We start from the raw sequence: 14,636 nt of genomic DNA, 5'->3' as shown, positions 1-14,636 counted from the left end.
TCCGAATAGGACTCTGCCAATGACTTGTTCTGTGGGACTCAGTAGAGTGACTTTACCCCTTTGAGCCTCAGATTTATCTTCAGTAAAAGGAGCTAAAAGTAGTACCTGCCTGTGTGGCACACAGGAAGTGCTCCATCTATGGTCTGCCATGACTGTGTCTAGAAAGTGCTGGGCATGGGGCCTGGTGTGGAAGCACTGGGACAGGAGCCCTAAGAGATCAGACCCTCGGAGTGCAGGGGCCATGTCACCCCCGCCTGAACCCTGAGGTGCCTGCCCCAGCAGCTCAAGAACGAAACATAGATGGCATTTCATTGGGTGTAGCTCAAGCTGCGGATGAGGGAGAGCCTGTTGGAGCTGCCTAGGGAAGCAAGGCATGAAGGCTTGGCCAGATTTTCTCAGGATCAGCTATTGTGTCGGTTAGGGAATAGACTCAGCTGGGTAACAAAAAGACCCCAAAATACAGTGCATCAAGTAAGAGAGACGTTTACCTCTGTCATCCAAAAGCCCAGAGGTGAGTGTCTAGGCTGGAGGGTAGATCTGTACCTACCAAGTGGTAATTTAGGGAACAGGATCCTTCCATCCGGTAGATCTCCCATCCCCTGGGGGTTGTCCCCATCTATGTCGCATCCTGTCCCAGCCCACGAAGCAGAAATGAGCAGACATAGAGGGCAAGCATTTTTATTTTAAGTGGGTGATGCAGAAGTTGCATCTGTCCCCTGTGCTTGTATCCCATGAGTGAGAACTTTGACACCTGGCCACAGCAGGCTGCAGGGGAGACTGGGAAATGTAGTTTCTACCTGAGTGACCCCGTGTAAGATGGGATGGACAGTTTGGGGGGACACCAGCTGTCTGCTGCACATGCCAAACCCTGTAGCCTCTCCAAAAGGGGGACAGTGGATGGATTCAACCCTGAGCCATATTGAGTACCAGTGTTAAAAATTATTGACACCAGGTCTGCTGCTCAAAGCTCATAGCTTCTTCTCCTGGTGGCCACCTTAATGAACAGTGGGAAGGGAGGAATGTCTGGTCCTTGAAGGAGAAGATGTTTCATCCTGAGCACAGCTATCTCTTTTCCACTGGTAGTGGCTACCTGGGATGCATGACTTCATCCTGGCTGAGCAGGGGAGAGTGTTGGGATCAATTAGTGATGTCTGCCCTGGCATAGTCTAAGGTCTGCTGGTGCAATAGCCATGTATTTACCATCCTTGGGCTAAGTGGTCCCCGTCTGGGCTCTGCTTTGTAAATGTTTTGAAATAGCCAGCTGCTGGTTGTATTGACATTTGCGAATAAAACAACTCATATCATCATCAATGGCAAGGCATAAAATGTCAACTCCTAACCACAGGGAAGGGCTTCTTGGGCATCCCTGATCTGCCTGAGAGGAAGAAAGTAGGAGGCAGGGTCTTAGGGTTCTGGGAATCCGGCTTCTCTCCTGCAGTGCCCCCAACATTTGAGAACCCCAAGACGGAGACCGTGAGTCAGGTGGCTGGAAGCCCCCTGGTCCTGAGCTGTGCTGTGACTGCAGTCCCTGCACCTAGTGTTACTTGGCTGAAAGGCAGAATGCCTGTTGGTGAGTGCATTGGTCCTTATCGTTTTGGTGCCAAGTAATCCTTTATTTAATGCAATGGCAGTGAAAACAGAAGGGGTAGTTGGTTGTTAACGGTTCTTACTTGGCAAAATCAAAAGCTGGCAGTGCCCTGTTGGTCCCATCCCCCCCCCCAGTTTGTCTTTCAACCCTGTTGGCCTTGAAATCCCAACGTTGAGGACCATTCGAGTGGGGGCTCAGTGACTCCTTGTGTTTGTATCCATAGTCAGCTCCCACGGGACAGAAATGCAGAGTGGGTGCTGAGGGTCTAGCTGGCCCGACTCTGGGCCTGGCGTTGGCCCCAAAGCTGCTCCTTCTCCAGTAACTCAGCTCCGTTCGGCCCAGCTGTTGGTCACCCCCATCCAGGCCTTCAACCTTGCCCCGCTCTCTTCCTCTCCCCCGACCCGCCCACCTATCAGTCAGTACACACCTCGTCTTGTCAACATAAATGCCTCTGGTGCCAGCCCTGTTCTCCATCCATGGCCTTTCCCGTTCCAGCCACCACTGTCCACACCCCTGGGTGAGGGCAGCAGCCCCTACACTGCTCTCTTGGGTCTACTCCATGCCTCCAGTGCAGGCTCCACCGGGGCAGAGGGGATCACAAAGTGCAACTCTGCGTGGGTCAGTTGTCTGTTGAAACTGAAAAAGTGGCTGGAGTCCTCAGAACCACAGCCCAGGAGGCCCTTCGGGGCTGGGGCCAGCCCCCCTCTCCCTGCCCTGCTGTGCGCTCCAGACAGACCCAGCTGCTCTTGACTCCTTGCATATGCCTATGTCTGTCTGTCTGTCTCTGTCTTTCTCTCTTTCAATAACAGCTTTATTGAGATGTAATTCACATACTCTACAATTTACTCAATGAAAGCATATAAATCAATTCTTTTTTCTATAATCACAGACCATCCCCACAATCAATTTTGGAACATTTTTTTTCCAACTGTATATTTTCTTTTTTAAAAAATTGAAATATAGTTGATTTACAATGTTGTGTTAATTTCTGCTGTACAGCAAAGTGATTCAGCTTTACATATATACATTCTTTTTATATTCTTTTCCATAATGGTTTATCATAGGATATTGAATATAGTTCCCTGTGCTATACAGTAGAACCTTGTTGTTTATAATTTTGGAACATTTTTATCACCCCAAGGGAAATCCCTTACCCATCGCCTTCACTCCCAGCCGCCCCAGCCTTAGGCAGCCACTAACCTACTTTCTGTCTCTATAGACTTTCCTGTTCTGGACAATTCATATAACACGTGGAATCATACAACACGTGACCTCTTGTGACTGGCTTCTTCCACTTAGCATCATGTCTTCGAGGTTCATCCATGTTGTAGCATGTGTCAGTTCTTCATTCCTCTTTTAAGTTAATTTTTTTCTTTCATTTTTATGGCTGAACATTCCACTGTGTAGATATATCATGTTCTGTTTATCCATCTACCAGTTGATGGACATTTGTGCTGTTTCCACCTTTTGGCTATGATGGATAGGGTGCTGTGAATGTTCGTGTATGAGTGTTTGTGTGGCATATGCTGTCCTTCCTCTTTGATATATACCTGGGAGTGGAATTGCTGTGGACCCTGTTCTCTCTTGGCTCCAGCTCTTGGCACGTGCTGTTTCCTCCCAGAAATACTCATCCCAGGCTCCCCGGACCACCTCCACTTTCACCTGGCTGATTCAGACTCACCTTCAGGTCTCAGCTGAGACTTACCTCCTCCAGAAGCCTGACCTGGTCTCTCCATGCTCCGTCAGGGTTTCACAGGGCTGGGCACACAGGAGTGTACCTGTGTGACTGTCTCTGATGTATTTTGAACTCCTTGAGGACGGGGACCATGTTTCACTCATCTTTGATTCCCGAGCTCTCTTGCTGTTGGACATATAGTAGTTGCTCAATACATTTTGTGTTGAAAGACTGGCTGGACAGATGAGGATCTGGGGGAGGGCAGACCAGTCTGGACTGGTGCAGTTAGAGAAGGCTTTGGGGCAGAGGTGCTGCTGGAGAACATGAGGGGGAAACATTCTAGGCTGGGGGAGGGGTGCAGCCTGAGCAGAGGCCCAGGAGAAGCCCCTCACTGGACTCATGTTGGAGTCAGTGAGTGGCTGGTTCACCTTGATCAGTGCGGGGAGGGAAAGGTTGGAAGGAGGGTGGGAGATGAGGGCTGGGCCTGAGAGTCAACAGGAAGAGGAGCAAGTCCTGGACTCTAAAGGGAGCGGGGGGACTTCCCTCCCTGACTGTCCAGTGGTTAAGACGCCGAGCTCCCAATGCAGGAGGCACAGGTTCGATCCCTGGTCAGGGAACTAGGATCCCGCCTGCCACACAGCATGGCCAGAAAAATAAATAAAAATAAAAAATAAAAGGAGTGGGGTCCCTTGGGAAGAAATGTCCCCAGTGAGGGAAGTAGGGAGGGGTTGGTTGTAAGAACCGGAGCAATCAAAGGAGTCCAGGCTGGGGAAGTCCGTGACGTAAATGGCTAGAGGCCCTGCCCATGTCTGGGCCTCAGTTTCCCTATGAGCATAAGAAAGGGGTGGGTGATTCAAGGGTTCCCAGGGTCTTTCCAGCCTTGTGAGTGTGGGGGTCAGGCGCCCTCTGAGGGAGTCACGAGACTTCTCTGTCTGGACCCAGTGGTGGCACCTGGGGTGGTGGGTCTGAGCAGGTGAAGTCCTGCCATACCCCTCCGTCCCACAGAAAGCAGTGTGGCACGTGGTGTGGTCTCCCGGGGGGGCCGCCTCCAGATGAGTCACCTGCAGCCAGACCAGGCTGGCACCTACACGTGTGTGGCCAAGAATGCCCAGGGGGAGGCCCGCAAGGACTTCGTGGTGGCCGTGCTGGGTACGTCTGCACCCTGCGCCCCCTGTGTCCCACTCCCATGCCAGCCCCAGCCACTGCCCCGGGACTTACCACAGCCCCTCTGCCACAGTGGCCCCCCGGATCCGGAGCTCGGGAGCCACGCAGGAGCACAGCATCCTGGAGGGGCAGGGGGTGCGGCTGGACTGCGAGGCTGACGGACAGCCACCGCCCAATGTGGTCTGGCTGAAGGATGGTGGCCCGCTGGGCCAGGGTGCCGGCCCCCACCTCCGGTAAGACCCAGCCTGTGACATCCCCACCCCAGGAGGCAAGGCTGCAGGCCCTCACGCACCTGTTCCCGCTCTCCCTCCCCGGGGCAGGTTCTACCTGGACGGCAGTTCCCTGGTGTTGAAGGGCCTGAGGGCCTCGGACTCGGGGGCCTACACCTGCGTGGCCCACAACGCGGCCGGTGAGGACGCCAGGCTGCACGCCGTGAACGTGCTGGGTGAGCAGCTGAGGGGCGAGGAGAGCCAGGCCGCCCCACCGTCCCAGGGCGGCAGCAGCCTGGCCGCCGTAGGGCCTCCACTGGGGCACCTGGAGGGTGGTGCCAGGGCCCGGATACGGGAGCCCTGGTGAAGCCCCAGCCGTGTCCACTCTGTGAGCCAGGCCAGCCTGACCTCTCCAGGCCTCTCCCCCATCCTCAGACTAGGGGCACAACCGCTCCAGCCCGGGGACGCAGTGAGGGAGTCGGGATAAATGAGAGACCCATGCCCCCAGGCAGTGGGCTTCATCCTCACCTGGGTTGGGTGTGGGTCTAAGCCCCACGTGATGATTGCCACACGATGGCTGCACGTGGCAGAAGTCGAGGTATTGGCGCCACCTCCTGGGACTTCCCTGAGAGGAGCCCACCTCCCTGCCCAGGCCCCCTCACTGCCCCCGTTTTTCCTCCCTGCCCACCCACCAGTGCCTCCCACCATCGAGCAGGGGGCAGAGGGCACGGGGACCCTGGTGAGCAGGCCTGGGGAGCTGGTGACCATGGCGTGCCCTGTCCGGGGCTCCCCGCGCATCCACGTGAGCTGGCTCAAGGATGGCCTGCCCCTTGCGCTCTCCCAGCGCACCCACCTCCACGGCTCGGGCCGCACCCTCAGGTAAGGGAGTGGCTCCCCTACCTGCCAGCCAGCAGACGGCAGGCCCCAGATACACTCTTCAGGAAGCTTGGGCTTAAAAGCACATCTGAATGGTTTTTAGACTAAAAATAACATAAACATACAGAGGTTTTTGATGGGGAGAGTGGGAGGACCCCACCCCCGAAAGAGAACTTCACAGATGAAAGGGGCTCTGCCCTCAGGCTTTTACAGCCTAGTGGGGGAGGTACAGATCCGGGTGATGACACCTGGTGACACCTAACTCAGCCTGGCCCCAGGTAGAAGAAATCTGGGAAGGCTTCCTGGAAGAAAGTGCCTGAGCAACGTCTTCATGCATTCAGCAGCACTTAACGGAGTGCTTGCTGTTCCAGGTGCAGTTCCAGGTACTGGGATGGAGCAGTGAGCAAGATGAAGCCTTTGCTCCTGCAGCTTTGGGGAGGGAGGGGAATGGAAAATAAACAGGTATAAAAGTGACATGTCACAAGGGATGTGTGCTCAGAAGAATAACGTAGGGTGAGGGGATGGGAGGTGGCAGTGGAGGGTGCTATTTTAGGGTGGCCAGCAGTAGGCACTCAGATGAGGTGACACTTGAGCAGAGATGGAAGGCGATGAGACGGGGAGGTGAGTGGATTCCACGGCAGGAAGAATTCCATTCCTTCCAGGCAGGAAGAGCAGTTTCAAAGGCCCTGCGGTGGGCGTGTGGCTGTGTGTCCTAGAAACAGAGCTGGAGGGTCGGTTATGAAGGGGGCAGTCAGGTGACATAGGGCCTCGTAAGTCCTTCAAAAGACTTGGGCTTTCCTAAGGAGAGAAGGGAAGCCCAGCAGAGAAGAAGTCACATCATGATGTGACTTAAATTTTGTGTATGTGGTAAAATACACATAATAGAAAATTTACCATTTTAACCATTTTTAAGTGTACAGTTCAGTGGCGTTAAGTGCATTCACATTGCTGTGCAACCATCACCACCATCCATCTCCAGACCTTTTCATCTCCCCAAACTGAAACTCTGTCCCATTAAACACTAATTCCCCAGCCCCCTCCCCAGCCCCTGGCACCCAGCACTATACTTTCTGTCTATGAACCTGCCTTATTCTGAGTACCTCATATAAGTGGAATCATGCAATCGTTGTCCTTCCGTGACTGGTTTATTTCACTTAGCATCATGTTTTCATCCATGTTGTAGCATGTGTCAAATTTTCCATCCTAATTTTTAAGGCTGAGTAATATCACCTGGTATGTGTAGAACACATTTTGTTTATCCATTCACCCATCGATGGACACTTGGATTGCTTCCACATTTTAGCAGTTGTGAATAATGCTGTTGTGAACATGGGTGTTTGCTTATCTGTTTGAGCTTCTACTTTCATTTCTTTGGGGTTGTGACGTGGGTTTTTAGACGATCCTTCTGGCTGCAGTGTGGACAGCAGACTGTAGGGCCAAGGGCAGAGTGGGAGGGCATTTTAGGGCTGCGGCCACAAGCCAGTGAGACGTGGTGGGGCCTGGATCAGAGCCATGTGGTGGAGGTGCTCCAGCTGGCGGTGTTTGCGGAGAGATGGGGAGGGGTTGAGCAGGGCTCTGGGGTCTCTAGCTGGGAACCCGGAAGGCTGAAGTCCCGTTTTCTGAGATGGGTCCACAGTGGGAGGGGCAAGTTGAGGGGCGAGACTGGTGTTCTGTTCCAAGCTGTTGGTTGGAGAGGTTCTTGGACATACAGAGAAGATGGAAACCAGGCATTTGATACTCCTGTCGGGAGTTTAGGAGGTAGTCGTTTGGAGATTGTCAGTGAACAGTTGGTGTTGGAAGCCAGGATGGGCTGCAGGCCCCGGGAAGCGAGTGTGGACTGAGCCTGGGCTGCCAGCGTTAGGGTGGGTATAACAGACGTTTCAGGGTCACTGGGGACGTTGACAAGGGCGGCTCAGGAGGAGTGGTCGGGGCAAAAGGGGGTCTGAGAGACAGTGAGGGTTCAGGCAGTGGAGGCAGTGAGTAGAGACGAGTCTGGCGAGTCCTGAAGGCTGAGAGGAATTGTCTAGAAAAGGGGGTGGGAGCAGCAGGCTGTCCGGGGGGCGGGCCAGTGGAGCTTCCAGAACTTGGGAAGCAGGAAGTCTGGCTGCAGAGTGAGGTGGGCAGAGAAGGCAGCAGGGGTGGGGGGTGAGGTGGGGAGTCTCCCTCTCTCTCTCTCCCTCTCTCTCCCTCTCTCTCCCTCTCTCTCCCTCTCTCTCTGTCTCTCTCTCTCTCTCATCCCCCCCTTTGCTCGCGGGCTTCAGGATTTCCCAGGTGCAGCTGGCAGATTCCGGCATCTTCACCTGTGTGGCTTCGAGCCCAGCGGGCGTGGCCGACAGGAACTTTACCTTGCAGGTGCACGGTACGGAGCAGCGGAGTGGATTAGCGGGTCCTTCAGCCTTAGGGGCGAGAATCAAGGCTCTTGTCCCCTCCCCTCTGCCCATCTGGGTGAAACCAAGGGTTGGCCCTCAGGGATGTCAAGGCAGGGCAAATACTCAGTCTCTGATTCATTTGGTCACTCATTCATTGATCTCACAAGTAGTTGTTGGACACTAGTGTGCCAGGGCCTTGCCGGGGGCTGGAATATGGCAGTGAGCAGAGGTAGCCCTGACACCAGGAAGTCAGTGAGGGAAACAGCTCTGTAAAATTAAAATTCCACGCAACTAGTGATACCAGGGTAAGGAGAGGGTGCCACAGGAGCACAGAGGAGGGCATCTCCCCTGGCCTCGGGGGTTCAGGGAAGGCTTCCTGGAGGAGGTGAGGTCTAAGCTGAGGACTGGAGATGAGAAGGAATAGTCCAGGAGAAGGGCATTCTGGCCAATAGTTACAGTCTGTGCAAAGGTCCAGGGGCGAGGGCCACCTGGCACTGGATAAATTGGCTCATGCCCACTCTTTTGCCCTGTGCAGTGCCCCCTGTCCTGGAGCCGGTCGAGTTCCAGAATGACGTGGCGGTGGTCCGTGGCTCCCCGGTGGTCCTCCCCTGTGAAGCCCGGGGCAGCCCCCTGCCCCTCGTGTTGTGGATGAAGGATGGGGAGCCCTTTTTGCCCCGGAGCCTGGAACAGGGGCCTGGCCTACAGCTGGAGACAGCGGGAGTTGGCGACTCAGGGGTCTACTCCTGCGTGGCCGTGAGCGAGGCAGGGGAAGCGAGGAGGCATTTCCAGCTGACGGTGATGGGTGGGTCACCTGCCCCCAGCGCCAGCTTCTCTGGGCCAGGGACGGGACGGGGGCCCTCTGGGGGCGATGGAGGTGGTGAGAGAGGTGAGCACCCTGGAGGCTTGGGGCTTAGGGAGCAGGCCTCGCTGACCTGGCTGCAGGGGCTGGGGGCCAGAACGCTTCATTCTCCTGGGGCTGTGCCCCTCTGTCTTGTCCTCGGAACCTTGTAAAGCAGGAACAAAGCCACCGAAATCTTGGGGCTCTAAGTCTCAAGCACAAGATTTTGCAAGTGTTGTGCCCTATTGGAAAGATGCGTTTCCCTCCGTACTGTATCCTTTTTTTTTTTTTTTGCGGTACGCGGACCTCTCACTGTTGTGGCCTCTCCCGTTGCGGAGCACAGGCTCCGGATGCACAGGCTCAGCGGCCGTGGCTCACGGGCCCAGCCGCTCCGCAGCATGTGGGATCTTCCCAGACCGGGGCACGAACCCGCGTCCCCTGCATCGGCAGGCGGACTTTCAACCACTGCACCACCAGGGAAGCCCTCCTTGTTGGTTTTTAAGCGCAAATCATTGTCCCAGGCAGATGGGCCCATGGTCGGACGTGTTTAGGACCCTCCAACACAATCACCCCCCGCCTGTTTGCAGGCCCATGTACAGTCAGCATCTGGATGGTGGGGAAGAGGAATGAACCCCAGCTCCTAGTGTTCTGGGCGCGGCCCCCATGGCTGACCCAGGGCGGGGTGTCTTGCAGATCCCCCCCACATCGAGGACTCAGGCCAGCCTGCAGAGCTGTTGCTGACCCCTGGCACCCCCTTGGAGCTCCTCTGTGATGCCCGGGGCACCCCCCAACCCAACATCACATGGCACAAGGATGGGGAGGCCCTGAACAGGCCGAAGGACAGCAAGAGGGCCGGGCGGCTGCTCCGGGTGGAGGGTGTGCAGGTGCTGCTGCTCCGCCTGCTGTGGGGTGAAGCTGGGGATGGGAGGGGAGGGACCCAGTGGCACTTGGCAAGGTTTGCCCAGCTCCACTTTTATTCGGGGTATGAGCACGTGAAGAGGACCCCGCACCCCGGCCCTGGGCCATGCCCTTGGGAGCTCCCAGTCAGGTCAGACCCAAGGCTGATGCAGAAACCAGATAAATCCCTAACACCACCAGAAAAGAACTGGTACAGTCAAGGGGGACTCCCTGGAGGAGGCAGACTCTGCCCTAGCCCTAAAGCAAGGGTGAGCCAGTAATAGGGAAGAAACATCCCAGAGAGGAGAAGGGGTTGGTGGAAAAGGCAGGATGGCTGACTCAGCAGGCCTGAGTCTAAATCCTGGGTCCTCAGCTGTGTAGGAGGGAAATCAGATCAGGAGGTGGGCAGGGTGGGGCCAGAGGTAGCTGCTCACCCTGCTCCATCCCCAGGTGGGTGATGCTGGGCTGTACACTTGCCTGGCCCACAGCCCTGCTGGTGAAATTGAGAAGAGCTTCCGAGTCAGAGTTCAAGGTAGGGGGGTGCCAGAGTGGGGCAGGAGAGGGAGGCAGGATGGGACCTGCAGGGGTGGGTCCATCTCTCATGTCCTCTCTACCCACCTCACCAGCGCCCCCAAATGTCATTGGGCCCCAAGGCCCCCGCTTTGTGGTTGGCCTGGCCCCGGGACAGCTGGTTCTAGAGTGCTCGGTGGAGGCAGATCCAGCACCGGAGATTGAGTGGCACCGTGATGGCATCCTGCTGCAGGTGGGTGCCAGGCTGGGGACCCAGGGGCGCCGCCTTCCATCCCTCTCAGGCCCCAGACCCTGATGAGACTCGATCCCAGGTGCCGAGGGCCTGTTCTGTGCCGGTACTTTGTGTACCTGCTCTCCTGATGTTTTCCACCCCTGTTACTATTGTCACCCCCATACTGTGGATGGGGACACCGAGGCAAGGCTAAAATTTTCACCCCAGGGCTTCTGATGCGTATCTATGCTGTACCTTTGAGCTATGCTTAGTGGCTGTGTGGCCTGGGGCCAGTTATTGAGGTTCTGTGTGCTCACCCCTGAAATGGGGCCAATTTGCTGCTGTGGACCCAAGGATTGTAGATCTGGTGGAAGCTCCAGCTCCTAGTGTGAGCACGAGTCCCCCCTGCAACATGCCCGACAGGCAGAGCTCCAGGGAAGATGCTCTTTCCCTCCCAAAGGAGCCTATTTCCCCAGAAAGTCCTCAGCTGGGCATCAGTTCAGGGGTTGCAGACCGGCCCACAATGAATGGGGCAGAGACCACTGTCCGGCCCCGCTGGTTCCTTGGTCCTGGTGCGTGGGGGGCTGGCCTGGCCCAGCCCAGCACTGATGAGGGTCTCTCCACCCTGGGGGTCTCTACAGGCAGATGCCCACACCCAGTTCCCAGAGCAGGGCAGGTTCCTCCAGCTGCAGGCCCTGAGCACGGCCGACAGTGGCAACTACAGCTGCACAGCCCGCAATGCTGCAGGCAGCACCAGCGTGGCCTTCCACGTGGAGGTCCACAGTGAGTGGCCCCACCCCACCCGCCCTGCCCACCCCCCTGAGAGTGACAGGGTCCCAGCACCCGCCCCCTCTGTGCCTCTCCTCCAGCGGTGCCCACCATCCGGCCGGGACCACCTGCAGTGAACGCCTCCGTGAACCAGACGGCTCTGCTGCCCTGCAAGGCAGACGGTGCCCCCCCGCCCCTTGTGAACTGGCGGAAGGACGGCATCCCTCTGGATCCTGAGAGCCCCAGGTGGGAGCTGGTAGGGGAGGGCATCAGGGAGGGGCTCAGGTACCTCTTTATGGGTTGTAAATGGAAGCCCACCTGGGCAGTTGGAGCAGAAAGGACATGGGTCTTCTCAGAACCCAAGGACATACATGCCCATTCGTTAAGGGCGTGAGAACCCCTGGTGGCTGTCTGTCTGTCTGTCTAGTTTTGACTCTTGGTTGCTACTCTCTGTTTCTGTGTGTGAGGGCTTCATGCCTCTCTCTCTCTCAGACCAATTTTCTACACCTTCTTTCTCTAAGAACATGGCAGAACGGCTCCCCCCACACACATCCCCCCAGCCCCCGGCCAAGTTATAGCTGCTCTGTTCACACAACCTGCAGACCCTGGTGAGCTGTCTGTGAATCCCAGTTCCAAATTCCCAGGGCAGAGAATTCCATTGGCTCAGCCTACATGATGTGTTCATCCCCCATCCAACCGGCTGTGGCCGGGGACGGGGTCACACAGTACAGACATGGCCCCTGGGAAAGGGCAGTTTTCCGACCTTATCGAGGGGCTGTTCTCAGAAAGGGCTGAGGTACCACTGCCCTCTGGATCTTGGGGGAGGCTGGGCCCAGGTGGGAGCACAGGAGGCCCAAAGCAGCCCCCTCACCCTTTCTGATGCTGGGTTGTGGTGCAGGTTGCTGCCCAAGGCCGTGTCCCCACGCCCCACCCCCCCACCGACCTTGGCCTCACAGATGCAGGACTCCTGAGTTAGCATCCTCTTGCTCAGAAAGCCAGAGACCAAGGGGAGGGTCTTGCTGGAGACACCACCGGGTGTGTGTGTGTGTGGGGGGGTGTCCAGCTCCTCCCTAGGGACTTGCTGGTCTGCCAATATCCATGGCAACCCCTCCCTGTGTTCCAGGTTTCAGGTTCTGCCTGAGGGTTCCCTGAGGATCCAGCCAGTCCTCACCGAGGATGCCGGCCAATACCTCTGCCTGGCGTCCAACGCTGCAGGTTCCGATCGGCAGGGCCGTGACCTCCGGGTCTTCGGTAGGTAGAGGAGGGAAGGTGTGGGTTTTTTTTGCCTTCAGCATCCACCCCTGTCTGGACCAGGTACTGCTTAGTTTCTGGTTCATCCTAGCTGTCAGGAGCCAAGAGCAATGATCTCCAAATGTTTTTGACCATGAATCCTATTAATAAAAAGCTTTGAATGTGTACACTCAAAGATGCATATCGGGGCTTCCCTGGTGGCACAGTGGTTGGGAGTCTGCCTGCCGATGCAGGGAACACGGGTTCGTGCCCTGGTCCGGGAGGATCCCACATGCCGCGGAGCGGCTGGGCCCGTGAGCCATGGCCGCTGAGCCTGCGTGTCTGGAGCCTGTGCTCCGCAACGGGAGAGGCCACAACAGTGAGAGGCCCGTGTACCTCCTCCCCAAAAAAAGATGCATATTTATCTTTATGCATACATTATATACACTTACTACTATACTATTATATTGAATGACAAAATGTGCACAAGCTGTAAAACACTCAGAATCTGAGCCAGGTGCTCTAATCTGCTCTTCAATCCCGTTGATCACCTTGGTGGAGGCTGCGCTGCTGGGCCCTAGCCTCGGGTGGGGCTGCCGGGGAGTTGCGCCCTGGAGGCCCCACTCAAGGATATGTAGTTAGGGGGATGCCAGCCTCAGGCGTGGTCAAAAGCCCCATCGCCCCACCTTTGGGAGCCCGTTGGAAGATCCGCTCGGAGAGTTTCTCCTGCCTCCTCCCCCCTGCTCCCTCGGGGATGGGCTGAAGGTGGTTGGAGTATCTCCTGCTCCTGGGCTTTACCTTAGAGACCTCCGCCCTGCCCCCAGCCCCCACCCCGTCTCCTGATCACTGTTCTCTCCCCAGAGCCTCCAGCCATCACCCCCGGCCCCTCCAACCTGACCCTGACTGCTGACACCGCCGCCTCACTGCCCTGTGAGGCCAGAGGCTCACCCAAGCCCCTTGTGGTCTGGTGGAAGGATGGACAGAAGCTGGACTTCCGCCTGCAGCAGGGAGCCTACCGGTACTGAGCTGGTCCTTCTGGGAACGTCAGGAGATGTCTGGGGTGGGGAAGGGCGTGTCCGTCTCAGAGAGGGGGAGCCAGGCCAGAACCGAGGCAGGGGTGTGCTCGGGTCTCCCCAAAGCCAGCACCAGAACTTGTGTCCTAATTTCAAGGGGCCAGGAGGGTCTTTACACTAAGATACCTGGTCAGAGGTGGGGGCATTTGGGACATACAGCCAAATGGAAAATATATGGCCTTTGCAACCACTTTAGTCACTATTTAAGAACCCACGTAGAAGCCCAAGTTCATGCTGGTTGAGCCTGGACCCATGGCTCCTGCAGGAGCCTCGGTCTCCCCGTTTCTCAATTGCAGCTGACCCTGAAATGATCCCTGGGTGTATTAAGAGGTCAGTTCACCAATTAATTCACCAAATATTTGTTGTGTTAGGTTCCAGATCATCGTGGAGCTTTGTGACTAAGCAGGTGTTCACTGAACACAAGCAGTTCTGATCAGGGCTTTGGATATGGTTACAGTTACAGAAGTTATCATAGGTGGTGACTGTAGAAAATTTTTAAGATTATGGAGAAACCCAGAGGCAAACATTAAAATTGCCCACAAACTGAACAGGTAGACCTTGGGAGGTAGAAAATTCTAGGAGAAACTTCTAGAGTCGAGGCTGGGGGCCAGTTACAGGAAGGGAAAATAGTCATGAAACGCATCCCTCGCCTCCAAATTCCCCGGGTAGGAAGGCCACGGCTGGCTGGTTTCAGGTCAGCCCAGCCAGTCACTTAGCAGACAACTGTCTGTCTGTCTGTCCAGGCTCCTGCCCTCCAACGCCTTGCTCCTCACAGCCCCCAGCCCTCAGGATTCAGCCCAGTTTGAGTGTGTGGCGAGCAATGAAGTGGGCGAGGCCCACAGGCTCTACTGGGTGACAGTTCACGGTGAGTTCACGGTCAGGAGTGACTGTTCACAGCGAGAGCAGATGAGGGAGCGGGGATGGGGACAGTGCCTCCCTCTCCTGGGCGCTCTCTCTGCCTCCAGGGACCTGCACGGGTTCCCTCTGAGCCTTTCTGTGCTTCCCGGGTCACCGCCTCCAGGAAGCCCTCTCTGATCCTGCCCTCCCACACTGACATAACCCAACTCCAGCACAGTTCCTGGCCTGTGGGAGCTCGTAGGCGAGGCCTCTCCCAAGTCCAGAATGTTCTGAACCCAAATCTGACCTTGTCATCACCCCAGTTAAAATCCCTCCCACCATGGCTGCCCACCACCCTCAGGATAGAATG

At 56.4% G+C, this 14,636-nt stretch overlaps 1 protein-coding gene across 1 annotated transcript in view; it reads left to right on the top strand.

Annotated features, from left to right (window-relative positions):
- HMCN2 (hemicentin 2) overlaps positions 1 to 14,636 on the top strand; it is a gene marked incomplete at its 5' end in the record, with an annotated part of 148,901 nt that overhangs the window by 108,497 nt on the left and 25,768 nt on the right. Inside the window, 15 exons of the mRNA XM_081237656.1 lie at positions 1,439 to 1,570; positions 4,269 to 4,412; positions 4,501 to 4,660; positions 4,748 to 4,872; positions 5,332 to 5,515; positions 7,774 to 7,871; positions 8,417 to 8,683; positions 9,413 to 9,603; positions 10,067 to 10,148; positions 10,243 to 10,379; positions 11,000 to 11,141; positions 11,228 to 11,372; positions 12,250 to 12,377; positions 13,218 to 13,374; positions 14,173 to 14,294. Coding sequence (XP_081093782.1) covers positions 1,439 to 1,570; positions 4,269 to 4,412; positions 4,501 to 4,660; positions 4,748 to 4,872; positions 5,332 to 5,515; positions 7,774 to 7,871; positions 8,417 to 8,683; positions 9,413 to 9,603; positions 10,067 to 10,148; positions 10,243 to 10,379; positions 11,000 to 11,141; positions 11,228 to 11,372; positions 12,250 to 12,377; positions 13,218 to 13,374; positions 14,173 to 14,294 — 2,214 coding nt within the window. The remainder of the gene's footprint in view (positions 1 to 1,438; positions 1,571 to 4,268; positions 4,413 to 4,500; positions 4,661 to 4,747; positions 4,873 to 5,331; positions 5,516 to 7,773; positions 7,872 to 8,416; positions 8,684 to 9,412; positions 9,604 to 10,066; positions 10,149 to 10,242; positions 10,380 to 10,999; positions 11,142 to 11,227; positions 11,373 to 12,249; positions 12,378 to 13,217; positions 13,375 to 14,172; positions 14,295 to 14,636) is intronic.

Source organism: Mesoplodon bidens (assembly GCF_964165515.1).
Source record: "Mesoplodon bidens genome assembly, chromosome: 6".
Lineage (NCBI taxonomy): Eukaryota > Metazoa > Chordata > Mammalia > Artiodactyla > Ziphiidae > Mesoplodon > Mesoplodon bidens.
Note: the sequence above shows the minus strand (reverse complement) of the source record. Positions and strands in the feature narration are given on the sequence as shown.